Source organism: Lemur catta, chromosome 8 (assembly GCF_020740605.2).
Source record: "Lemur catta isolate mLemCat1 chromosome 8, mLemCat1.pri, whole genome shotgun sequence".
In the NCBI taxonomy this organism is placed as follows: Eukaryota; Metazoa; Chordata; class Mammalia; order Primates; family Lemuridae; genus Lemur; species Lemur catta.
The window spans coordinates 40,466,103-40,493,885 of NC_059135.1; the positions used below are offsets into that span (position 1 = coordinate 40,466,103).

Below are 27,783 nucleotides of genomic sequence, written 5' to 3' on the forward strand. Positions count from 1 at the left end.
TAGTTCCCATTTAACAGTGAGTACATGGGATGTTTGTTTTTCCATTCTTTGGATACTTCACTTAGGATAATGGTCTCTAGTTCCATCCAAATGGTTGTAAAAGGCACTAAGTACTAAGGGGATCTTCATTCAGTGAAGTCAATAGATAAAATTGACTGTAAAAGTGTCATTGGATTTACAGCGAGCACATTCTTACCTACATGTGAACATTCGCCTGATTTCAATTACTTAACCATAAGAGTATACATACAGAAGCACACATACATATTTAAGCACCTAACTACAAACACATATTTTTGACATCCTATATCTATAAAATATATGCATATCATTTTGCATACCAATGTTTGTGAAAATTTCTTCTAGGGTTCTCGGGGTCCTATAGGACCACCTGGTCGAGCTGGGAAACGTGGTTTACCTGTAAGTTCTCTATTTTTCTTAAAGAAATATATTTTCTTATGTAAAATATACTCCCAAAGTATGATTTAAGATTCATAAATAAAAATGGTAAATTTCTCAAGCTTGAACAAAAATATTAATTTAAAATAATACAAGAATTCATAGAATTCATATGAATTCAAGAATTCATTTGTTTTTATAATTTTAACAGAGCTCCTCTGCATTTAACTATGAATTCTTTCAATAACCATTGAAGACTTTTAAGTCAAAGTTTTCTTGCAAAATAATAGGGATAACAGTGCATTTCTCTTAGATCTGTTCTAAAAATCTCATAGGAAAATGGATTTGAAAATTCTTTGTATACTTGAAAAGTGGTATTCAAATATTATATCTTATTTTCAACTAGACTATTCTGCCTCTGTTCTGCTATTTTCGCTATTTTCAATCTCTTTCAGTTTAATTGTTATTATATGGTTGTCTTGTGAATGAATCATCTCTTATGTGCCATCTCAATAGGTCATTTTCTTTTCACACCCATTAGATAAATCAATGTTTATATTCATAAAGAACAATTATATCCTTACTATCATGGCCATGTTATTAAATAATTCTCAGTTTTGATTTGAGCTTGACTGACAAAGATTTTATAGTTGCATAGCACTTCAAGTGAATGGTTTTCTAAACAGTTCAAGAAATTGTTATTTATTCATGGTTTTCCATGAGTAAATATATTTTAGTTAATAATTTAAATAGGTTCTTTCTGGTTTGGTTTAAATTATGAAACTTTGGGTCACCCCCAAAATAAAAGAAACTTTCTAACATTTTGAAAACCTTCAGGCTGATTTTGATAGCATATAAATTTATAATGCTATACAAAATATGTAAAAATGACTGAAATCTAGTTTTACTTTTATTATAAAAATATTTCTATATTATCTGACAATTAGGAAATCCAAATTAAAAAAAAAACCAAACAAAATAGAAACAAAAGCCAATGAGTTAAAAATTAACCCTTGATCAGATAATTTTCGCCTTTTCTCTGTGGGCAGCTTCTATCCCAAAATAAGATTCTTAAGTGTGGATTTCTTTTTTTAGTTTCTCAGGATTAGGATTGCTGGATTTGAGTACAGATATTGTAGATATGAGTATAACATAGAGTTTCTTTGTGTTTTCTTTAAAGGAGAGTGGCTTAATGATGATATTTCTGTTTTGTTCAAACAATTTTTTGCCAATTTCTTAATATAGTCCCACCTATCATATCGTTAGTATTTGCATATGCAAATTTAAAACCATTTCATTCTTGGAGGAAGCATGTTTTAATTTAAAAGAACCTATGTATAGTAGCAATATTTTATGTAATATCAGTGTAATACATAAAATATAATTTTTGAAAACATTTTAGATAGGCTAGATCAAACTTAAAAATATTTCATTTTAGTATGAAGGTAGGGTAAACATTTAAAAAACTAAATCTTTAGGAAAGCATTATTATATGTCTGTTTCAGTGATCATTTACCATTCCTTAGAAAAAATAAATGAAAATTTCTAGGTCTAATGCTATTTAGATAAGTAAATATGTCAGTATATATAAAATACATTATATAAAATTACAGTAAATACAATGGTAAAATGTAAAATTATAGTAAATTCTAGTCTCAACAAGTAATACCTATATCATGACTCCAATTCTAGGGACCACAAGGACCTCGCGGGGACAAAGGTGATCATGGAGACCGAGGTGACCGAGGTCAGAAGGGCCACAGAGGCTTCACTGGTCTTCAGGGTCTTCCTGGCCCTCCTGTAAGTTATTCCTCTGAGTATTACTCTCTCCTCCATGTGAAAAGACACAGGTATCTTGACATGAGCAATTATCTGTCTATGAAATAGATGGATGTTTGTGTATCTTAAATTCATTTCAAAGAATATCTTGAATAACAAATTACCTAGTTACCCAATATAATTGCTAATAATAAGCTATAATTTTGCAGAAAAGAAATAAAGCAAAAAGCCATACACACCTTTACTCCTATGGGTGTTTTTGGTCAGCCCATGTAGACATTGCAGAGATTGATGACTTTATCAGAATAGTTAATGCTGCTAAAGTCAATAACGACATGTTTTATAAAGCCAAGAATGGCACAATGGAGGATCTAAATATTTTGGCAACATTTTCAATTTTATTTCTACTTAGGGTCCAAATGGTGAACAAGGAAGTGCTGGAATCCCTGGACCATTTGGCCCAAGAGTAAGTAATAAAAATTAATAAGTTTCAGATGTAAATAATAATGCCTTTGGTAATATACTGTTAATGCTTGAGTATCATTTTCATGGTATTGAAGCTGGAATTGGCTCATGTTCTCTGAAGTGGGCAAAAATGTATGAGACAAACCATTCAGCAATTAATTTTAAGTAGAAATATCCTGAAATATGACATATTACCTCATGGGTCCACATTAAAATTTCTTACCTAGTATTTGAATATATTCTTTCGTTAGTTCATTTTCTTACTTTGCGTTAATTTAAATTTCCATTAAACTTACACTCTTTGAGATGATATAATAGGACCTGCAATGAAATGGAGGCAGATTTTGAAGCTGAATATATTTTTGTCCTTTAAGTAATTGTGATAATTCCTCAGAAGTAGTTTGCATAAGGCTAATTTGGAAGGAAATAATAAAAAGAAACAATATTTGAAGGTTTTTAGAAATTCTCCATTAGTATTAATGCTGCCTTTGAGAAGTCATTAACATCATAAGGCAAGTGACATGCAAAATTATTTAGGAAAATAGAAAAAAATTCCTAGAAAAAAATTTAAAAAATTAATTAGAAATATTCTGCTATGTCTAATACAGTGTAAATAATTTATACATAAAAGTGAGAAAAGTAGTATAAAAATTACTACAATGTAACGAGATTCTGGGACATAAGCACACAAATTTCACTTACAACAAAGACTCAAACTTCTGTCATTTTCTTGTGTCAACTTAATTGAATTTCCAACTATGTTTACAATATTTGACATTTGATGAAACAATTACTACCAATAAAAGTAGATAACTAGTCCATTAAAGTTTTTAATGCATATTGGTCTTTTACTATGCATGGATGAAGAAAAATTCCTGTGCAATGAAATCATAAATGTTAAATAGTACCAGAAGTCCATTTCTTGGTCGTTAAGAAAATGAATCTGGGAAGCCATTGTAATAGCCCCATATATAAAATAGTGCTTTAATTAGAGAAAGACATTGTAAAATTTTTCTTCATAGAATCTAAAATACAGTCCTTGTCTCTTGCAGGGTCCTCCAGGCCCAGTTGGCCCTTCGGGTAAAGAAGGAAACCCTGGGCCTCTTGGGCCAATTGGACCTCCAGGAGTGCGGGGCACTATAGGAGAAGCAGGACCTGAGGTAAAGTCACAAGGGTTTGCATGCAAGAAGTGGTGTTGATTCAATAGCCTGGATTCCATCCAGGTAATGTCTGTGCTGCCTGATGGACAAGAGAATTAAGGGACCCTGAAAGCAAACCTAGAAGTCACATAAGACTTTGTCTGTGTAGTAACTATTTTTGAATATTTTAGTAGGGGTTATTTAAAGTATATAAAATCAGAGTCCAGGCTATCCAGGACGTGACATAATGTGATACCAATGAGAGTAAATAGCAAGTTATGATTGTGTTTATAGTTAAAACGATGAAAATTTTGCTTTGCTCTAAATGGCAGTATTCTAAATGTCTGTAAGGGATAGTTCCTATTTTATGAAAACTTCATGAAAATGCTGGGAAATGAATAGTATGAAATTGAAGTTTTTCTCCATTTAAATGACATTCAGAGAGGAGTTCAATTAAAAATTGTCATAAAAAATTCAAATAGTATTGACTTGAGGACGATACGATACTGTAACTGCATTAGTTAGACTCTTGCTTCTCAGGCCATCTCCTCTACTTCCATGCGCAGGTGTGTGTGTGTGTGTGTGTGTGTGTGTGTGTGTGCGCTTGTGCTTCCCTCTCTAGTGCTTCTTCCTCTTTGGTCTCACTTTCTCCTTCTTATTTTGTCCTTACTTTTTAATGGCAATACCATTAAACTGAATATTTATTATTTATTATGTAGATCAAATACCCTTATATTTCCTAGGGGAAATGGAATGTTTCCTATTTATTTATTTCTCCAACTGTGAATAGAAAAGAACTACAGGATTGGAATACCTTTGACTTGTGTGGCTCTTGACTGACTTTATTTTGTGGTTCAGTGGTCCTTGACAGAAAAAACTCTTTTCCCTTGAGAGCAGCATAAAGGAATGCAAGGAATGAATATATGACCTTAGAAGGGGGAAAAAACCATATCTCAGAGCCTTTTGAGGGTGAGGACATGCTGGCACTGAAAGTTAAGGCCACTTTTGTGGAGCCGTATAAGTGCCAGGCCCAGTGTGAGAATTCAAAACCTCCGACTCCTAGGTTGTGCTCTCTGCGTGAGATATGGACTACGTGTCTCTTCAGGTTGTCACCTGGGTCTTTAAAGTTGCTGAGTTCTTCCTTGGGGAAATGCAGAAAGGAATTAACAGAGGGGATTTCACTTCCTAGCCTCTGCCACTTTTTGTGCTTTTTCCCCTCTCACTCCAGTACTTGTTTGGTAAAGAAGTGGGAAAGCTCTTTATATATGTCAATAAAAAGGCTAAGGAGAACATTTGTCAATTTTGTTTGCTACATAGAGTTTGGAAATACACAGTAATTAATGCATATGAAAAGACTTCCTGTGTTCCCCACCCCCAATTTGAAAGTAAGGAAAAATTCTCTTGTGAATTTTTCTTATGGGTATTTCCTTGATATTGATGTGTCTTACAGAACTAGCACCCACAACTTTCTTGCATCCTTTTTTCAGCTTTTGTCTAAAAATACTTTTACAACATTTTGGTTGTACCTTGCCTAAAATAGCTTGGAAATGAATGCACATAGCTGCATGTTCTTAACAATAAAATATAGTGTATCTTTAAGGTAAACATCAGAGCAAATATTTTGTGCTTTGATCTTTATTTATCTCAGATGCTGACTTGCAGATATGTTGTCTGAAAAACAGTTAGGCATCATTTCTCCTCCTTGCAATATTACAGCTCGGCAGGCAAGCCCCATCTAGTTATAAATGGGCATGAGCTGTAGATTTCCCAGTACTATCAAATTGGCATGTCACAGTGTAACTCCCTATATCCCAAGTCCCACCAGTTTAGGAAAACAAAATCAATGTGTTAATTGGAATGTCTTTCCAATTTGTTTTTAATTAGGGCCCTCCTGGGGAGCCTGGCCCACCTGGCCCTCCAGGTCCCCCCGGCCACCTCACAGCTGCTCTTGGGGATATCATGGGACACTATGATGAAAGCATGTCAGATCCACTTCCAGAGTTTACTGAAGATCAGGCGGCTCCTGATGACAAAAACAAAACTGACCCAGGTGTCCATGCCACCCTGAAGTCACTCAGTAGTCAGATTGAAACCATGCGCAGCCCCGATGGCTCTAAAACTCACCCTGCCCGGACTTGTGATGACTTAAAGCTTTGTCATTCCACAAAGCAGAGTGGTGAGTAGACAGTGACCCATTTGAGCAAAACCCATTGTTTCTGACTGTGTTATTCTCAACTGTATTCCAAAATATTTTATTGACTTTCTACATAGTGCTAGACACAAGAGATAAAATGATAAACATCACAGAGCTTCTGATTCAGTCACTTATGTGAAAAATTATAGAGAAGATGATATGTGCTATAATAGAGGACATGTCCTATTAATAATCCAGTTTAATGGTGGCAGTTCTGTTGCCATCCAGATGTCCTAAAATATTGATAATTGTTGTAGAGTAAAAGCATTTTGTGGTGGTATAAATATGGAAAATACTTGCTTAAGCATTGTTAAATATATTTATTTACCTGCATGACCTCTCAGAATTTTAATATGCTAACATATTATTTGCTCATCAAAAGTTGAATAAAGTACATATTATTTCCCAAATTTGTTTAAATATGGAATACCTTTCACGTAGTTTTGTGTCCTATGAATCATACTTTTGGAATCTCTGCTGGCAGGATTATGGTATGGTGAGATTCTAAAGCATTTTGGAATGAAATAGTTTTTCTGCCCTGCATTCACCAAGCTTAAAGTTCACTTTATTCTATCCTTTTAATTAATCTAAGAAGAGCTGGAGAAGAGGGATCTTAGGCCACAGAAATGAGCTATGAAATTCTTAAGAATTTCAGTTAACTTTGAAACGACATTGATAGAAATGGCTAAAATTTTTATCTTTGAAGAATACACAGTTTTATTCTTAACTCTATACTTTACATCCCACCACTCTTATGTCATTTAAAATGTGATTTTTCATATATTATCCATCTATATGCACATATATGCACAAATGTATATTTGACTATATGTATAGCATCAAGCACTGCCCTGGTAGGTATATCCTATTTCAAGAATCTCTTATATATGAGAAGATTAATTTTAAAAAGGGCCAATGAGATGATTCATATTATTCTAATTGTAATTCAACTCATTTATTTATTTACAGTTTTGATAATATATTATTTTATTACATTCCAATTATAATTTGCTTTAAAATGTTGGCTTTGTAAATTTAATGGGAACACATCCGTTTTGGCAAAGCCACTTATTCACTGTAGATTATCTCTTTTGGCATTGTTTTCTTATCCATTAAATAGGAGGAATGATATTTCCTTTACGTGGATATTTCGAGCCTTAAGAATATGGTTCTACAAAGTGCCTCACAATAGTGACTAGCATGTAGAAAGTCCCCAAATGCGTAACAGTTACTTTTTTCTCAAGGACTCTTTTGAAAGAGTCTTTAATCAGTGAGTTCATATTTCCAGACCATCTGTTAATTCTTTTGGAGACTCATAATCATGTTTGAGATTTTCTTTATTTAGCAAAATTTTTGTTTTGAAAAATAGGTGAATACTGGATTGATCCTAACCAGGGATCTGTTGAAGATGCAATCAAAGTTTACTGCAACATGGACACAGGGGAAACATGTATTTCAGCAAACCCATCCAGTATACCACGTAAAACCTGGTGGGCCAGTAAATCTCCTGACCATAAGCCTATCTGGTATGGTCTTGATATGAATAGAGGATCTCAGGTAATTGAATATGCTTACTTAAGACTGCATCCTTCACTTTCCATTCCTTATTGTATTTTTGTATTTATTTAGGACTGTGCTATTATTTATTTTACCATGTTTATTTTGAAATGATACATTCTCAGTCGTTACAATTGCAATATAGCCAATGTAATATTATCTTAAAAACTCAAATGGGAGTGCTAAAAACAAAGCTCAAAGTAGAAGCTGAATAAGAAAGAGTCTGTGGAAAATTTTGTTTATTTATTTTTGTTTGCTAATGGAAAACTTTTAATTCCTATTTCTTACAAGTATATAACAGTTGGAGTAAAAATGTTTTAAACCAATAGTTTATTCCTAAGTTTTATTATAATTAATAGAAAAAATAACGAGTTATTTTTGGTATTTAATTAAAGTAGATTTAGAAATACTTATGCTTTCTCTGGTGAATTATGGGTATTATTGGTTTTATTAACTCTTGTTTGAGATAGTAAGGACAGCGGTTCTTACATGTGAGTATTCATAGAAATTTTAAGATATTTTTATGTGTAAAGATAGAGTAGCTGTTATGTAACAAGAATTAAAGTAATACTCCTCAAAATTCATTTGTTTGAAATAAATTCTCTATCTATACACATGTAAAGTATTATGAAACCCTTCAGTATTGTGTATGACGAAGACTCTTTGTTTTCCTAGTTTACTTATGGAGACTACCAGTCACCTAATACAGCCATTACTCAGATGACCTTCTTACGCCTTTTATCAAAAGAAGCCTCCCAGAACATTACTTACATCTGTAAAAACAGTGTAGGATACATGGATGATCAAGCTAAGAACCTCAGGAAAGCTGTGGTTCTCAAAGGGGCAAATGATTTAGAAATCAAAGCAGAGGGAAACGTTAGATTCCGATATATAGTTCTTCACGATACTTGCTCTGTAAGTACTTTTTGATTCATGTTGATTTGGTTGAAGAAAAAATTTTATGTTTGTACCTTGTATATGAGCACAACAGTTGTTTGTTTATAGTCATTCTTTAGGGGAATCCTGAATATATGTTAGCACATGAAACATGGTAGAGGTTTGACTACAAAACCATAAAGAAAGGACTGGATCCCTAAGATCTGATCTAGTTCTGCCAACTCTTCGGTTTCTCTGAGAGTTATCTAACTTACTGGATCTCAGTCCCATGCTTAAAATTTCTTGATTCTAAAATATATAATCAATCTGAGGTACCTTACATTTTTCACTGATTTGTAAGTCTTCCTACTTCCATATCTAGAGAGAAAACAAGGAACATATTGAATGATAAATGATGGTTTCATTTGTGAAAAACAAAAAAAGCTTTCATAATTTATGTTGTTAGTGACCATTTGGAAAGCTACAAAAGAACAAGGAAATATACTCACTTAGAAGCATGAAAGAAATGCCTGTCACATATAGTGATACGTACAATAGTACCTACCTTACTTTTATATTACCAGTTCTCTTTTAAGTAGTGCTCTAAAAATCATTGCTTATACATCATATAAGTTGGCTGGGGAAGTTGCTGTTTAACATCCTTGGAAAAATTTGTATATACTTTTAACTCATTGCACTATTTAATTCCAGAAGCGAAATGGAAATGTGGGGAAGACTGTCTTTGAATACAGAACACAGAAGGTGGCGCGTTTGCCCATTATAGATATTGCCCCTGTGGATGTTGGCAACACAGACCAGGAATTTGGCGTTGAAGTTGGGCCAGTTTGTTTTGTGTAAAGTAAGCCAAGATACATTGACAACAAGCACCACCATCAATGACAACCACCATTCACAAGAACTTTGACTGTTTGAAGTTGATCCTGAGACTCTTGAAGTAATGGCTGATCCTGCATCAGCATTGTATATATGGTCTTAAGTGCCTGGCTTCCTTATCCTTCAGAATATTTATTTTACTTACAATCCTCAAATTTTAATTGATTTAAAATATTTTTCAATACAGCAGTTTAGGTTTAAGATGACCAATGACAATGACCACCTTTTAAAAAAGTAAACTGATTAAATAAATAAATCTCCGTTTTCTTCAATTTATTTCGATGTAATGAAAAAGTTGCTTAATATTTATGAGGAAAGTCTTCTTCCTGGCAGGTAGCTTAAGGAGTGGGGTATATAAAACCATAACACATGTTTATTTTGCTTGGCTACAGTTTGGAAAATAGGAAGTAGTGCTCTTTTGTGACCTCTCATTCCCGGATTATTAATTAAAAATGAAATGAAAATGTTTAACCTTGTGATTGAGACCCACATACATATCTTGGAATTGTGTAACTATTACAGAGACTCCTTAAGAGAATCTTTAAGTTTCTCACTGTCTTAAATGGATTTTTTAAATAATATATATTCAATGGCATTTTTGGAGACACAGTGAAATTACTTCAACTTCTTAAATTTTTATAAAGGGTGATAACTTTAGACTTCTTTCTTATTCAAATTTAAAGAAACCTTTTTCCATTTGACTCAATCTATCAATACAGATAGAAGTTACACTAATGTAACATTTAATACATTTACAATTTCTTATTTAAGAAGATACTGAATGCAAAATAATTTACATATAGAACTTAAAAAACATGTCCAGGACCCTAAGTTGAAACTCTTCCACACGTATCAATCTCACCATTTTGAAGCCTATAATGAAGAAAAAGATCTAGAAACTCAGTTGTGGAGCTGACTCTAATCAAATGTGATGATTGGAATTAGACCATTTGGCCTTTGAACTTTCATAGGAAAAGTGACCCAACATTTCTTAGCATGAGCTACCTCATCTCTAGAAGCTGGGATGGACTTACTGTTCTTGTTTATATTTTAGATACTGAAAGGTGCTATGCTTCTGTTATTATTCCAAGACTGGAGATAGGCAGGGCTAAAAAGTATTATTATTATTTTTTCTTCAATGATGGTGCTAAAATTCTTTCTATAAAATTCTTTAAAAATAAAGATGGTTTCATCACTACCATTGTGAAAACATAACTGTTAGAAATCCCATTTCTGAAAGAAAGAGCATTGTTCCAGTGCCTTTGCACTGCTCCTCTGTCATACTGTATCTGGAATGCTTTGTAATACTTGCATGTTTCTTAGACTGGAACATGTAGGTCCCCTTTTGTCTCAAGATATTTTTTTAATTGCATTTGTTGCCTCTATTTTTATTTTTTCTTTAAAAATAAACAACTGGGACCATCCCAAAGGACAAGCCATGCACACAACTTTGGTCATGTATCTCTGCAAAGCATCAAATTAAATGCACGCTTTTGTCATGTCAGTGGTTTTTGTTTTGTGGAATTCCTTTGAACATATTAGATCCATTTCATTTCCAATAGTAAAAAAGTAAGGTGTGATGATATTCTTTGTTTGCCATTTGTTTAAAAGATACAACACATACCTTCTGTCATGTATGTACTGGCTTATAAACAAAAATCTATCTGCAATATCACCCAAAAAGGCAACATGACACTAATTATCACCGTCTATGCCCTTAAAAATGTCAGAGTAGTATTATTGACAAAAAAGGGAAAGCAATAGACCTTTCATGGATTAATAAACTGTGATAATAAAACATATGTCTCAAAGTGTCTCACATATGAATGTAGCCTAAATGTTTCAGAGTTTTATTTTTAATATTTATTTCACAACAGCATTTTTCCCAAATTGGTTATTATTTGGGCTCTGTATCTTGAATTTGAATATTTATATCCTTAAATACATATGTGACTTTTGTTGGACTTCCTTTAAGTTTAGCCTATATGGGTTGTATATGTTCAGATAGATGAGCTAGAAATATGCAGTAATTCTGTTAAGTCAAAAACTCTAATAATTTCTAACTACAGAAACACCAGTTTTTAATTGAAGCTCAGGAATGCTACAAATACAAGGCTAGCCAAACCATTCCTAAACCCTCAAACTTCTTGCCTATGTTCTAGATATAGAGGTCTTATCACACTGGTGGACTTGTTTACCTTCATGCCCCACGGGCAACTCAAATTTTACATTATCGGAAGTGTAATAATCTAGATCTGAGGAATGTGGTGGCATTAATTTATTACTGATTCATTGAAAATACAAATAAAATACCAAAATTAACAGAAATGAAGAAAAAGAAAAATAATAAAGCACAAGCAATGCTGGAAAAGTCACAAACTCATAAGATAAAATTTGATAAATTCTGGCCAGATTCAATGTAATTTGTTCCAAATTGAAAAGAGATTCAAGGAAATTATAGAAAGCAATGCTTCTGAAGAAAATGGTGTTATATGTCAGAAAGCAATCACAAAATAATCTGAAGAAAAAAAAAAACAATGATTGACACTGTCACACTTAAAGTCCCTATCCCACTATGAATAAAGAGCATCTTGAGAAAGAATTTTTCTTCGAAATTATGAAAATTTCAAAAGAAACTAAGAATAATTTCTTAACAGTCATTTTTGGGCTGAGGTTCAACAGCAACAAACCAAGCAATGATGTGGCAAAAAGAGGGAGCATGGGGCAAGCCAGGAGGCTGATTTTTTTATCCAAATAGCTTGGTTCATTTAAGAGCAGCTTTTCCTCTTACCTTCCTTTGTAAATGCATGATTTTATCCAATTATTTAAGTGTTGGCATTACCCAGGGACCAATCTTATTCTCTTTACCTTCTTACTCAATACTCTCTCATCACCTGCCCTTAACTATGCCCATGGCTTTAGTAACTCCAAATGCATATACCCAGCCCGAACCTCCCCTGGGAGCTTGAGAAATGCATATCTAAGTGTTTGATGTACCATCTTCATGTGAGTTTCAGAGGTACCTGTAGCTATGTATATTCAAAAACAAATTTAGGATATTTCTATATCAAAGTTGATTTATGTTCTAGATTCCCTGTCTCAGACAACAGCCTCAGAAACCTGAGAGTCATTCCTGTCACCTCTCTCACTCTCACCGTGCCAGAGTCCTAGAATTGCTAAATATTTTCAGTTTTGCCCTCTAAATAATCCTTAAGGCCATAGTTTTCACTCCATCTTCACTGCTGCTATTCTAGTCTACATAATCATTGTATCACCTGGGCGCTCTCAACAGCCTTCTGAAAGGTTTTTAGGCATCCACTCTTGCCTTCTTTGGGTACATTCTTCCCACTATAGCCAGAGTGATCAACTGAAATACAAATCTGAATATGTCACTTATAGTCTCCCCACCCCCAGCCAACACACACAGACACACACACACAGACACACACACACACACACACACACACACACACACACACACACACACACACACTCATCTTAAAAAGCTTCTGTGTTGTCTTCTGGAATAAAGACAGAAGACAGAAATCCTCAACTATGAAGTACTGGCATGACCTGACTCCTGCCTACTCAGGCTTCATCATGCTGCTGTCTGCCATACTTTCTGCTCCACTTACGTGGACTTTTGTCCATTTTCTAAAAGCTGCTAGATTCCCAGTCTTACCAAAGACCATTTGTTTGTGTATTCTTTTAGTCCAGTTGACTCGGGCTCACTTTCAGAGCCCTACTCAATGCCATATCCTCAGAGCATTTCCCAGGCTCCTCACCCCTCACCACACCCAGGCAAGATAAAGTTTCCTATTATAAATCTTCTTGGCGCCCTGTACTTTTCCTTTATAACACAGATTACAATGTTTTATAGAGTTATGTGATTATTTAATTAGTGCTAGTGTTTTCTATGAATTGTCCTTGTTAGAAAGGCAGGGGCTATTTACTTAGGCTTCAAAAAACTTAGTATTACTTTGTGCATGCTCAACATACATTTGTGGTGAGATATAATGTGCTGTGTAACTGAAAAAGTACATTTAGACAGTATTCATACTTGATTGTGTACTAATATGAAGCATACATTATTACTATATTATTACACAATAGAATTGTTATCCAGTAACAATAGCAACATACAACATATACCTAAACATAATAAGAATTTTGCAGAAATTGATTAAAAAAACCTATAAAACTTGATTGAGACATGTAAAATAAAAGTAAGGCTAAACCTGCCTTATTTGAACATAGGAGAGGTCAATACTTGAAAAATGTATTTTTTTTCCTAAATTAATAGACATATTAAATACAATCCCACTCAAAATCCCTCTACGATCTTGAAAACATCACCATGACAAAACCATTCTAAAGCTCATTGGAATCAAAAATATGCCAGAAAGTGACAAGGTATCCCCTCCACAATAGAAATGGTAAATAAAGGTGAGGCACTGGCTCTACTAGATATTAAAAAATAATAAAAAGAAAAAATAAATTTAGAAATGAATCTATATATCTATCCTAGAATTCAATATATAATGAAATTAATTTCTAATTTATTCAGTAAATGCTATTAAAAACTCAATAGACATTTATTAATATTTTTTATTTCAAAATATTAAGGGGGTACAAATGTTCTGTTACATGTATATCTTGTGTAATGCTTAAGTCAGGGCTTTCAGTGTGTCTATCACCAGAATAGTGTTCATTATAGCTGATAGGTAAGTTTTTACCCCTCACCACCTCCCTGCCTCCCCTTTTCTTAGTGATACCAGGGAAGTTCTCCTCAGTAACTCCCTCAAATAGGTTTTCCATGCTTTTTGTTTTTTATTTTCCCTCAGGGATACCTACAATTCATATATTGGCTCGTTTCCAATAGCCTCAATTATTTTTCTGAGTGATTGTTCATTATTCTTTACTCTTTTACCTGCATCTTTGGTTGACTGGGTTAGTTTGAAGCTTTGTCATCAAGCTCTGAGATTCATTTATCTGTTTTGTCTAGCCTGTTGTTGAAGCTTTCTGCTGTATTTTGAAATTCTGTAGTGACTCTTTTATTTCTTTAAGTTCTGTTATATCTTTCTTATGTTGTCTAACTCTTTAGAGAATTTTTCACTTTTTCATTGAAGTCTTAAAATATTTTTTTGGCTTCTTTGTGTTGGTTTTCAATATTCTCTTCAATCCTATTCATATTATTTGTCATCCATGTTCTGAATTAGATTTCTAAAATTTCAACAATACCCTCTTGGTTGGGGTCTGTTGCTGGGATCCTTTGGAGGTGTCAAACTAGCTTGTTTTTTCCATGTTGCCAGAGTTCTTTTGCTGATTTCTTCTCATCTGAAACCTCTTCTCTCAGCTCAGAGCAAATAGCTTTATGGTTCGCCTCTTCTCCTTTGCTGGGAACTCTTTTGCTTAGTGAGAAGAAGGAGCAGTCCATAGATGGCACTTTTGTGACCTACTCTGGAGGATTGACCCAAAAGGATAGGAGTGGATGCCCTGTGAGCCTGTAATGCAGCTGTTCTGTGTTGTCCCATTCCTCTGTGACTGTCACAGTCCAAGCCAGCGCTGCATGCTCTTCGCGTGGAGTGGTGTGTTGCTCCCCATACAACCCTTGAAAGCTCGGGTGGGGGGCTGGGCATGTCCTTCTCCACAGAGGCTGGCATCGTGGCAGAGTACTCTGCCCTGGCCTCCCTGTGGAAATGGAAGTGGCAGCTGGGTGAGGCTATCTAGGCAGTGGTCTTGGGTGTCAGGGATGCAGGCGCTCACTCCACCTGGGTCCAGGTGGGATGGCGGCTTGCAGCTAGCAGGTCCCTGGCAGAATGTTGGACTGTGTGGGCAGTTCCCTCCGGGCAGCAGGTGGGAGCCCTGTGGGTAGGGCCACAGGGCCAGGCGGCAGCTGTGTGTGGGTGGGGCCGCAGACATGGGAGCTGTGGGGGCCGGGCTGGAGGCCCCCCAGCAGGGAGGGATCCTCGGTGGGGGTGCTGCAGGGTAGGGCTGCCAGGTGGCCGGGACTCTCCCCCTGCCCAAGTCTCACTGAGGCGGTGCCCCGGGATTCTCTCCTCCTGTCTTTCCTCATATGTGGACCCCTCCCTCGGGTACCTTCCTATCTTGCCAAGTCGACCACCCCATTAGCTTCTCCCTCACTCTGACTGCGTCCCCGACCACTTCTCTGATGAGTCACAGTGCTGTCTCTAAGAACGTCTGGCCTAGGTGGTCATTCACCTGCAACTTTTGATTGTGACGTTTGTTATTTGAAAGCATGTTTCTTTCCTTAATTCTTATGCCAAAAGTTTTCAAACAGACTGAATATTTCAATTTTAAAAACCTCTGAATATATTAGCCTAAAAATTATTGTATAGGTTAGTAACCTTAGAATGGGAATGAAAATAAATATTAATATATAAATAATAAAGTAAAATGATAAAAGATCAGATTCTAAAATACATTTTAAATCTATAGGATAGCCAGGTGTTCTGGTGTGCACTCACAGTCCCAGCTACTTGGGAGGCTGAGGCAGGAGAATCACTTGAGCCCAGGAGTTCAAGGCCAGCTTGGGCAACATAGCAAGATCCCATCTGTCTTTAAAAAAAATCTATATTATAAAACTCTCAATAGTATGCTTACAAATATGTGCAAGCTGTGGAAAATTTTGTAATGAATATTACTTTAAGGCTCAGTACAGTTGTAACAAAAACAAGAAAAAAACCCCAAAATATTCAGTACTGTCTGGGTCATTCACAAAGGCATAATATAAAGGCTGATAAACGTGGAAGATATTTAAAATCATTAGAAATAAAAAATGCAACAGAAACAATAAGATATTAAATTGTATCAGATTTTAACAAATATTAAAATATCTGATAGTATTAGATGTAAAAGAAGATGCTGTAAAACACTCACACTCTGTTTTTCCCACTGGATAAAGAAAGTATAGTGAAAATCACCTTCTCAAATTCGTTTATTCAGAGTTCCTTTGAATGTGGGGAGGTAGTGGGGCCAGAAGTGAGCTTGGAATAGAAGATAGAGCAGAATACACTAGAATATTCTCCAAGGCCATCATTACCTGATGACAAGTAACTTAAAACATCATGTGTAAAAAAAAATACAAACACAAGTATAAAATAGAGTGGAACTTAAAATTCACGTAACAAAAACAATTTCACAATGGTGGCAGATTATTTAGATTACAGACTAATAATCTGTGGTGGGTGCGTGCTTTCCATCTGTATTTCACATCAGATATTGATATTTTTGCTTTAGAATATAAAATAATTACCCAGCCAATGACAGGAAGTCACTCCATGCTTTATATGCTGTTTCTACTATTTACTGGGTAAAACAGACAAACGTACCAACTAAACTGAATAAATACATGGTGATAACTAATATTAATGAGGTATGTGCAGAAGAAGCCTGGGATGTAGCCTTCTATACTAGGCTGGAATTTAGAGGGGAGAGGAAGTAAGGAAGAAAACCCAGAACATGCTTTTTCTTAATGAATCTTGAGGGATAAAGAGCAATATAGATCAAAGCATGGAGTTCTTAAAAGTCGTGCCTTGCTTAGGGAGACCCTAGTGGGCTACTTTTGTTACTTGCTTGGGAACCTCTCATGAGCTAGCTGTATTCTATAATAGATTGCATGCAAGGGGTTGGTGGGAGATAGAGTCAGAGAAGTAGGACAATGTATTATAAAGGAACTTGTGTGTGAACATAAAGCAATTGAAAATTATTCTGAAGGTGTTTTTAGGAAACTATTTGTGGTTCTCAGCTGGGAGTGCAACCACACCCTCTAGAGGGCCCTTGGAAATGTATGAGGAGGGTGTTTGTGGTTTTTAGAAAAATTAGAGACTATTTTAGGCATTTTCTGTTGGGCAAAGAATGTTGAAGATCTCGTATGCAGGCCAATCCATTAGAACAAAATCTAAACAACCTAAAATACCAATAGAACGTTGACTGCAAAATACTGAAGTACTTTAAGCAAGTAAAACACATGTGATTTGCATGTTAGAACGATCACCTTGGCAGCAATACTCGGGAAGAATTTTTAACATAAGTGAGACTGAGAGATTAGTTAGGATAATAGATAAGAAAAGGAAGCAGAGAATGAGCAGTTCATCTCACTGAAGATAGAGAAAGGGAGATGGATTTGGGAGATATTTACAAAATAGAATCAACAGAATCTGATGAAAGAGTGAGGGAGTGAGGGAGCAAGGATTTTAAGATCATTTGCTAGTTTCTGGCTTAGGTGGCTGGAAGGAAGGTGACGGCATTTACTGAAATGGGGAGTAGAGAAGGGAGCAGGTGGAGGATGTGTGTGCTGTGTCCATGGAGCATCTAGCTGGAACTCAGATGAGGAAACTGAGGCACAGAGAGGTCACAGAGGTGCCCCAAGGTCATATAGGAAGTAAAGGACAGAGCTGTGATACAAAGTCAGGCAGTCCAGCTTCTGAGTCCACACTCTTAACCCTCACGCTGTGCTTCCTTGATGAAGTGTAACTGTAGCCCCACGTGAGCCATCACACGGAGTAGGTGTTGCAGATTTGGATGTGAATAGAATCATTCACAAAGGGTATACGAGAACAGTGGGCCCAGACAGATAGCTGGGGAATGCTAATGTTTAAAGGGAAGTTTTATATATACTAGGAGTATTACCTTTTAGTTATAGACTCCTGAACCTTGGATCTTACAGATAACTGTAAACTCAGAAAAGAGAGCTCAAAACCATCTGTTATGCTATAATGTAAATGTTATTCTTATTTTTATACTTTCATGACTAAAGAAAACCAACAGAAAGAAATTTGGAAGAAAATGAAAATTCTGATTGACAATTGAACTAGACAGAAACATTAGTAAGACTGTTATCATGGGGAACCCTGGAGATAAAATTGTACACATTCAGCAAAATCTTATATAATTTGTGCTTATAATTCTCTGCTGGATTTTATTTTCATGTCATCAACAAAAACTTCAAATGATATTTAATACATATTAATGCCTTATCGTGTGGTTGAAAAAAAAAGCCCTGAAGATCGTATTTATTTTTAATCAAAGAATATGATTCCCTGCAATTTAAGGAGGGCATACCAAAAGCATATGCATATAAGCCATTATAGTTAAATGCCATTGATATTGCAGGAAATTGGTGTGCATATGTGAAGTAAAAAAAATGTAGATTCCAGTGTAATAAATAGAGAAAGGTAGAACTGCAGTGGTAATGTGAACATTTTCCCAGCGGTTGAAACTGTTACGAGATGGATCCTGTAATGAAAGACAGCTGGAGATTCAGAATGATCACAATTGTTAGCCAACTTAATGAGAAAAATGCAACATAAATTGAAGACATCTGTAGTCAGAATTTAAGCCCTAAAGATTCAAAGAGGAAGCTGAAGTCCAAGCCCCTCCTAGAGACATTTGACATGTTTCCTTGCATAATGCCTTGCTTTGTTGGGTCCTTACAGGCGTGATTGCCTCTTTCAAAACTGAGCTTTTGCTGACGCCACTGAGGACAGATTCCAGGTGGTTTAAATTCAAGACAAAAATTGAAAATCAGGCCCCAATCATTTTTATCAATAGCACTAATGATGCCCCCCTTCTGTTCAGTTTCCTCTCTGTCCTCTTAGCCCTTGAATTAATCACAACCTTGGACTGAAAAATTGAATCCTCCTTTTCTTAAACTATTAAAAGCTGCAGGATCCCAAACCAGACACTTGGTGATGCTTCCTCCACATTCCCTTCCTGCCACGTACACACCAAGCTGTTTTTTCCCCCTTTCCCCTGGAAGTCTTGCTCCCTAATGATTTCATTCTGGAGCCAGATGACTTCATCCACCATCTGCAAAAGAATAATTTCCAAATCAACTTAGCCTCCCCTGACCTAGTATTCTCCAATCAGTCACACATTTTATCATGTTCAACCACCCTTCCAGATGAATCACTGTCATGTTTAACTGCCACGTAGAAAGCTGTGGGTAAGGCTGGAGTTGTGTAATTTTCCACTTAGTTCTTCTTAAATGGAAACTTCTCTTGCATGATTTTTGATGTCCTCCTTCAGCTGACCCCATTTTCCCTCTTTAACCTAATTTTCCCAGCAACTATTTCCACACTCTGTGACTCTTTCTTCAGTCTAGTCGTTGAAAAAAATGTGCTCTGACTCCTCACTATGATTCTTCAGTTCCATCCTCTTCTTCCCAAAAATGTAGATCTGTCGTTTCTTCTTTCACAGTAGGTATCTCTTCATTGCCGCAGATCTGATCATGGTCTGCCCCGTTTCCCTCGTCTTTGTGCTCTCTTTCAGCAACAGCCTTCCGAGATTTAAAACCTGTGTATGACACTATGTGGAGAAGCAAATAAAATAAAAACTCATCACTTTGCAATTCTAATCTCTCTAGTCTGGACTATATTTCCAGCCTTAAGTCTCACAGCACCAGCGCATGGAACCCACGCTCCATGTGAAACCGGGCTAACTGATATTGCCAGTCTGCCTCACAACTCTGCACCTCTTTCCTTACGCCATTTTCTGTGGCCTCCTTTCTCTCTGGACCTGAAAAACATTGCAATACTTAAAGCCTCCTGCACAGGCTGCTTGATTCATGTAGCCTTTCCTGAGGGCCTCCCTGTGGACATACATGATTGTTCCTTCCCTGTGCCTTTCTGGTGCCTTGTCTCTCTCTAATTCAACTTATTATGTTAAGTCTTGTGACGTGGTTATTTGTGTCATCATGTGTTTTACTAAATTTCATGATTTCTCATTCTCCTTGAATCTTCTTGAACACTTGGTTCTGAGTCTTGCATTTAATAATTACTCAATAATGTTGCTGAATTGAAACGAGTGGGTTTAGGCAGCCTGGATTCTTCACTGTCCCATGGACATAGGATAGTCCGTTAATAAGCATCATGTCAGGTGTACAAAAGATGCCAAGTAATTCAATACATTTGAGTGAAAGCACTCAGGAGTTTTAAAGGGAAATATGTTTTTAAAGAAGATTTAAAGAGATGAGAAGAAAAAGGAGGAGCAAAAAATATCAGAGAAGAATTTGCTTAATAAAAAATATTGGCTGTGGATGATAGTCTTTTTCTGTGTCATCAACTCAACAAGTGATTCTTTATAAGATTTCTGAAAACCTTTGATATGGCAGACTGGAGAACATGGAGATTTGGGGGGCTTTCATGTGTGCTCTGTCACGTATAATATTTTGACCAATAAAGTATCAAGCCATCTTGGTGAGTTATGACTCAGTGAAGAATTATGTCTGGAAGAAAAATATTTTCCATAGTTTCTGACTCACTTTTAAAATAGTGGCATTCTTCTAAGACAGGACTCAGACAAATAGGATTTTAATATAAACTAGTAAAAGAAAGGTCCCTTTGATGGGATTTCTAACTTTGGAGCCATTATTTTTAAAAAGGGTTTCCTATATATTTTTCCTAGTTTGGTAAAAATTTTAAAAATATATTTCTTATGATAAAATCGTATCATGTTAAATGAAATAAGAAGTATAAAATACTGCATATATAGTGTTGTAACAATTATGTTAGAATATACATAGAATATTTTAAGGAAATATCCACTGGTCTGGTACAAGGATAATCAATTTTTCTTCTTCTTACTCTTCCGCATTTTCTAAATATGTTATAGTGATTGTATAAATTTCATCCTCAATCCTTACAAAGTCAATTTTATTTCAAACAAGGAAGTGAAATAATTCTTGTTAAAATGCCAGTGTGAGGGTGAAGGGAGTTGTATTCAATCCTCCATCATGAAAGAGATGATAAAGGGATAACATGAGGATGAATTAAAAGAGTGCGTCACATCATTATCTGGCATTTATAGACATAGTAAAACTAATATAATCTTACTTGATCTCAATTTTTAAAAATCTGTAAATTATGGCCTTGGAATACACTGACAATAAACATACTTATGCTATTAATATATCATAGTTCTAAAATTTAAACAATTTTTTTTCACTTGGCTATTTGTCACTACACTTTCCTGGTTTCCTTTCCTGTCATTTCTTCTCTGTTTCCTTTGCTGCTTCCTCCTCATTTCTCCAATTTGTAAATATTAAAGTACCTCAGGGTTCAGTCCTATCTGTCCTTCTTTCTTTCTATACTCCATTATTGATAATCTCATCTATGTTCATGAATATAAAAACTATATATGTGCTATCACTCCTAAATTATTTCTCTGTCCTGGACCTCTCCTTTGACTTCCAGCAAGTCTATTTAGATGATGGAAAGGCATCCAAAATGTAACATGTCCAGCCTAACATGCTGAGTTCCTTAAATTTTTTACATTGATAGTCTCCTCCATCTTGGTTACTGGTAACTCTTTTCTTCCAGCTACTCAGGCAAAAAGCCCTGGATTCGTGCTTGACATCTCTCTTTCTCTTAGACCACACATCCAATTTGTTAGCAGCTATTGTTGCTAATATTCAAAATATTTCCAGCATGTGACTACTTTTCATCACTTCCGCTATCACCACCCAGGTGGAGACCACCGTCATACTCGGCTCAGATTATTGCAGTGGACTCCTAACTGTTCTCATGGATTCTGCCCCTAACATACCATCATCTCAAAGAGCAGTCACAGAAATACTCTAAAACTGTAAGCCAGATCTTGCTGTCCATTATCACAGTGGCTTCTCATCCCACTGAAAGCAACAGCCAAAACTCTCACAGTGGCCAAATAAAAGTAAGGTGACTATATAATGTCACCATATCAGGATATTTATGAGAGTTCCAAAATGCTAAATATTATTAGACATCAGGAAAATAGGCATAACGTGGTACTTTCTCTATGGTCACCCCTCCTATAAAACTCCACATGATTTGTCACCTTCTCCTTGTTTATGGACTTCTTGTCAGGTCAGCAAACTGTCCTTGGTTCTTGGTGTGCTCTTGCCAAAGAATGACAAGACACATCAATAGCAAAGCAAGCGTGAGGCAAAGTTTATTGAGCAAAATCAGGATACATTTGCCACAGATAGCGAACAGGCCCCTGGTGCTACAGGAGGCCCTGACTACTAACTAAAATTTCATTTTGATGCTGTCTGGGTTGAACCTTCCCTGGCAGGCATGGCTCATGGGTTACCTTTGATGGACAGCTGTTAGTTATATAACCTGAGTCTTACTGAGAGTGCACATTTCCTGTGAGCCTCTCTGAAAGCCCACTGGGGAGAGGAGGCAAAACTATAATGCAGATTTATGCTAATGACATGATAATTAGTCCGAGGTTACTTTTGGTCAGACCACTTCCAGACCCTACTGTGCCTGCGCTACTTGGCTTTCTAGGAATTTCTTCTTCCAGGAATCCCTGATTGCATTTGGGGTTAGCATGCTGAGTTCTGATTGGCACTGCACTCCTCCTCCCTCCTGCTGTGGTCATCTGAAGCGGGCCACTTGTCCCCCATTCCCAGGAGAGCTGGAGGCCCCTTACTATCTATGTAACATTCTCTTATACTTTTCTCCCATGTGCTAATTTTGCTCCAACCATACCGCATTTGTTCTTCCTTGAACACACCTGAAACATTCCTTTCCTCAAGCAATTGCTGTTCTCTCTGCCTAGAATGATCTACTTAAGTGTTCCATATTGCTTACTTCCTTAAAGATATCTGAAAACATTGATGGGAATCTCAATTAGGCCATAGAATATATGGGTCTTTGGTTTCACAAAACCAGATGTAAATGTGTGATTTATCTTCAGCTTTACTGATGGCTAGAGTTATAGATAGATGTGATTGTTAAGGAGAGATATTAAAGTGACTAATGGTACTCTAATGACTAGGTAGAGGAAGAAATGGAAATAGAGAAGGAATAGCCTAGCAATGGGAGAAAATTCACTTAAATAAGATATTGTGACAGTGCTTGCTTCACATTGGTAAACATCTTACAACTAAATGACTTACTAAATAAATGCATGCTTATGTGAATTATGGTACCTGAATTAGCTATGCCCATCCTGGAAGTGAGTGATCAAAATCTCTACTAAAGTTTAGAATGACATTATGAATCCCTAGGAATTGGTGATAATTTATAATTGCTCTTTGATAATTTCTCCAAAGATGTGTTTTTCCTTTCCCCAGTGTACCACTGAAACAGTAACTCGGGTTTCTTTTGGAGAAACAGTACAGAGTAAATATTTTAGACAGTTTAGTGTCATGGCTTAGAGTATTAGCTCTAAAACCAAATTGTTTGGGTTAGATTCTAAGCTATCCCTCTTATTGATTAAGAAACCTGGGGCAATTTATCTAATGTCTTATATATCATTTTATTTCCTTCCTTCCTTCCTTCCTTCCTTTTCTTTCTTTCCTTCTTTTCTTTCTTCTTTCATCATTGTAAAATGAAGATAACGGTGCCTCACAGGATTGAAGTGAGTAATACATTAATTCATAAGTTTAAAGTGACTAGAACAATGTTTGTCCCTTTTAAAGTGATCATTGGTTGGGATGCTATTGCAGGGGATATCTCCCAAAGCTCTGAACTTCTGCTTCATTCAAAAACACTGGATCTATGAACTATCTTATAGTCTGAGAATTGGGTAAAAGTCCTAAGACCTGTGTGGTTGTTCATCTAAGGTCTCTTTCACCTGAAATGGATTTTTTTGTCATTATTGTTTTATTAATATAAAAAACTAAGTATGACTGTCTCAGAGAGCCAGTCCACCTAATTGGACCTATCTAGGAGGCCCAATATCAGTTAGCTTCCACCAAAGATACTTCTGAGTTACGCTAATTTTTTTTTTTTTTTACCATGCCAGTCTTGTTGTCTCTTATAGTTATCATTCTCACTTTGTTTCTGGTAGTCAGGAAATGCCCTTTGTTTTCTGCTAACTGCGATCCTGTCATCTCCATTGAAATCAAGAACCTTATTTTAGCTAGGTGTTTTCCTACTTTCATCTCCAGACTTCAAACACACTTACCAGGGAGTTTCAAAGGTGCAGGCATGCACCTCACTATGTATTTCTAAGACCTTAGTGGTTCACCTTGAGAATATAGTCAGAAGGTGAGCAGTTGTGTCACATATGATAAATCCATTCTAACATTTCTATCATCTTAAGTTTTTTAATTACATTCTCCACTTGCCAAAAAGTTCATGATGTCTCAAATTCATTTGGTTTGGGCAACCTCTGAGGCCTGGGTTCAGTTCAATCAATCATGTTAATAATTATAATATTCCTAAAACTCTCTGTCATATATTGATAAATTTTTGTCCAAATTGCATTCTTCTTCTGTACTCCACTCTCACACACATTGGCCAGATTTTAGACAATGTAAATAAATTAAATCCTTCCTTTTTTATGTGTAAGCCTCCTCCTGAGATTGACCTTTTAATTGCTATCCCTGAGGCACTCTGAGACTGACTGTAGCTATTTATCCAGAGACAATAAGTGCTGGTGGAACAATTCTCTAAGGAGAACTGTCCTTTTCTTGTAGGCATCTTGCATTTTAAGAAGAGTGGAAATATTACTAGGCAGGAAATCAGGGTCCTATTTTAGATGGCTGGAGAAACTTAATGTGAACAGGAACGTTTAAATAGAATTCTTCCACAAACCCCATTCAGATTTCCAGGGTCCTACTATTTCCAAATTATACAGCAATCAAATAGAGAATTGAAAAATCCATTTAGATTTATGTTGAAGTTTGGTGATCTGTAGAATTAAAGTTCACATTTGTTTTTTGGTTATCTGAAACCTTTTGTTACTGAAGTGTCAGCACTTATCCCCACAGCTGAATGAAGAACAAGGAGGAGAGGGAAAGGGAAGTTTATTAATTTGCCAGCAAATGAGGAGAATGGCAGATTCTCATCTTAAAGTACCATTGTCCTCTTTATAAGCAGAAATTCAGAGCTTTTAAAGGGAGTTTTCAGCTTCAGGCTATTGCTGTTTAACTATAGCATCTCTGGTGAAGACAATCTTGTGACCTCTGCCTGGACAATTCCGCTGAGCCATCTCCTGTGGTTCACAGAACAAAGGACACTCTCCTGCATCTCTGATTACTGGCCTTGGGCAGAGCTGCAGGTTTTAATTCCCAAAAAGAGTGAAGGGGGCTTAAACAGCTCATAAAACATTTTGTTTTTTTAAAGGCCTTTGCCTCTGTTACACTTTGGCACAGGGATATGTTTCAAATTTTTTTAGAAAGATATTTGTGTTTTTATTTTAACACAGTCAGAAAAAAAGCATAGATTTCCTTCCGTGTCTTGAGACAAGAAGTTAGAGATTTTAACTCATTGTTACCCTTTCTATGCATCACCAGCCACATTCTCATGCAGTCCTGCAAGTTCTCATGGAATTTAAACGTATTATTGTGTAGTAGAGGCCACTTATCTTCTTAAGCCTTGACTTTAAAATGCAAATCACTCCATGTGACCATAGGTGATTAATCCTATTTCCATGAACTTCTAAATTCTCATACAAACTGAATTTTCCTACTTTTACCCCTAAGTACAAACATTTGATCCCATAGTCTTTCCATTTTCCTATATTTTTGCTACTTGCCAGACATTCTGTCCCCAACTGCTGGCCTAGTCAGGTTTCTCAGTTGCAACAATCTAAACCAACTTTGTCTGACATTAGTAGAAATGTAATTTACAGATTTTATCTAAAATTCAGGAGACTTCAGAGAAAGCTATAGAATCCAGGTTCATAAAATGAACAGAAATGAAGTTAATATGGACATTCAGAGCCATCTTCAAAAGCATACCCCCAAAGCCACCTGGTGAAGCCATCACAAACACTGGATACTGGTTGTTATCTATGACACCAATAGCCGTGCTTCTTTTGAAATCTGGCTATTGCTGCCCTAGCTGTAGCTGTGACAACCACCAAAATGGATTTTTTATTCTCCTTGCTTCTTTGCATCACTATTATGGGAGGTAGAATAATGCTTCTTGAAATATGTTCACATCCTAATCCCTGGAACCTGTAAATATGTTATGTTACATTATTAGGCAGGGGGAAATTAAAGTTGCTGATGGAATTAAGGTTGCTTGTGAACTGACCTTGAAATGCGGAGATTATTTTAGTTTATTGAGCTCAGCCCAATGTAATCATATGGTTCCCTATAAATGAAAGAGGAAGACAGAAGAGCCAGTATCAGAATGATGCAATATGAGAAAGACTTGAGCACACATTGCTGGCTCTAAAGATGGAAGTGGCTCATGAACCAAGGAAGCTGGGAAGCCTCTAGAAGCTGAAAAAAGGAAGGAACATGGTTTCTCCCTAGTGTCTCTAGAACTGAACACAGCCTTGCTAACACTTTGATTTTAACTCAGTAAGACTCAGTTTACAGTATTGACCTTCAGAAATGTAAGACAACAAATCTGTGTTGTTTTAAGTCACTATATTTACTATACCAGTAATATGAAAGGAATGCAATGATCTCCAGATTGGAACTTTCAGGTGTGTGTCTCTGAATTTGTCAAGCTCAGGTTACACGGTCACACGCCTGAACTCTAGCTCAGGGAAGGCTGAGAAAGTATCTCTGTAGCATCTAACCTCAACCAAGACTCTTTGGATTGTATAAATAAACAAATATACAAATAAGAATTCTAACTCTAGTTTATTAATTAAACTAAATTATTATTAATTAATAATTAAACTAAATATTAGGCATCAATTCACATAATGAGTTAAAGCTATATATAGTGAAATGAACTACTTTCCATGATATATTAAGTTAAAAATATAGGAGGTAGAACATTGTGTTTTATATGCTTCTCTTTATCTAAAATAAAATTCCAAGTAATCTAATTTGTTAATTCATACTATTAGTGCCTCTCTCTCTCTCTCTCTCTATATATATATATATATACTCACATACTTATCATTTTTTTGTGGTGTGAACACTTAAAATCTACTTTTTTAGCAATTTTGGAGAATATAACATATTGTTATGGACTACATTTACCATGATTTACTTATTCCTTGAACTTATTCCTCCTATCTAACTGAAATTTTGTATCCTTTGTCCAACACTTTCCCAATCCTATTCCACCCCCAGCCCTTGGTGACTGCCATTATACTCTACTTCTGTGAGTTCACCTTTTTTAGATTCCCCATATAAGTGAGATCATGTGGTACTTGCCAATTATTCTTGATGTTAATGTCTTTCACCAGATCCATCTTACTTGCTGATAAATTATCAACATCTTCCTTCCTGATTACTCCCGTTTTGGGGATACCCTAATTTACTATGTTACCATTTCCAGGGATTGACCATTTCAAACAGAATCCCGTCAGACATATGAATGCATTGAAATATGCCCCAGAAGTTCCACTAAACATGATCTAAAAGTCTTCGGGATTCCACACAGAGGATTGTCTGTATTTTTAACATATTCGGATTATCTGTATTTTTAACATATTCCTAAAAGTCATTACATTATTAATCTAGAGAGTTAGAATTAATACACTTTTTCAAGAAAATTACTAGAGTTCCTAAGTGTGGACGTACGTTTGTGAAATCTATGACAAGTGACAAAA

General features: G+C 35.8%; 1 protein-coding gene across 1 annotated transcript in view; it reads left to right on the forward strand.

Annotated features, from left to right (window-relative positions):
* Positions 1-10,807, forward strand: part of COL5A2 (collagen type V alpha 2 chain) — a 149,741-nt gene extending 138,934 nt beyond the window's left edge. The window contains exons 47-54 of the mRNA XM_045559859.1: positions 367-420; positions 2,092-2,199; positions 2,591-2,644; positions 3,696-3,803; positions 5,667-5,958; positions 7,346-7,533; positions 8,209-8,448; positions 9,121-10,807. Coding sequence (XP_045415815.1) covers positions 367-420; positions 2,092-2,199; positions 2,591-2,644; positions 3,696-3,803; positions 5,667-5,958; positions 7,346-7,533; positions 8,209-8,448; positions 9,121-9,267 — 1,191 coding nt within the window. The 3' untranslated portion in view covers positions 9,268-10,807. The remainder of the gene's footprint in view (positions 1-366; positions 421-2,091; positions 2,200-2,590; positions 2,645-3,695; positions 3,804-5,666; positions 5,959-7,345; positions 7,534-8,208; positions 8,449-9,120) is intronic.
* Positions 10,808-27,783: the final 16,976 nt, after the last annotated feature.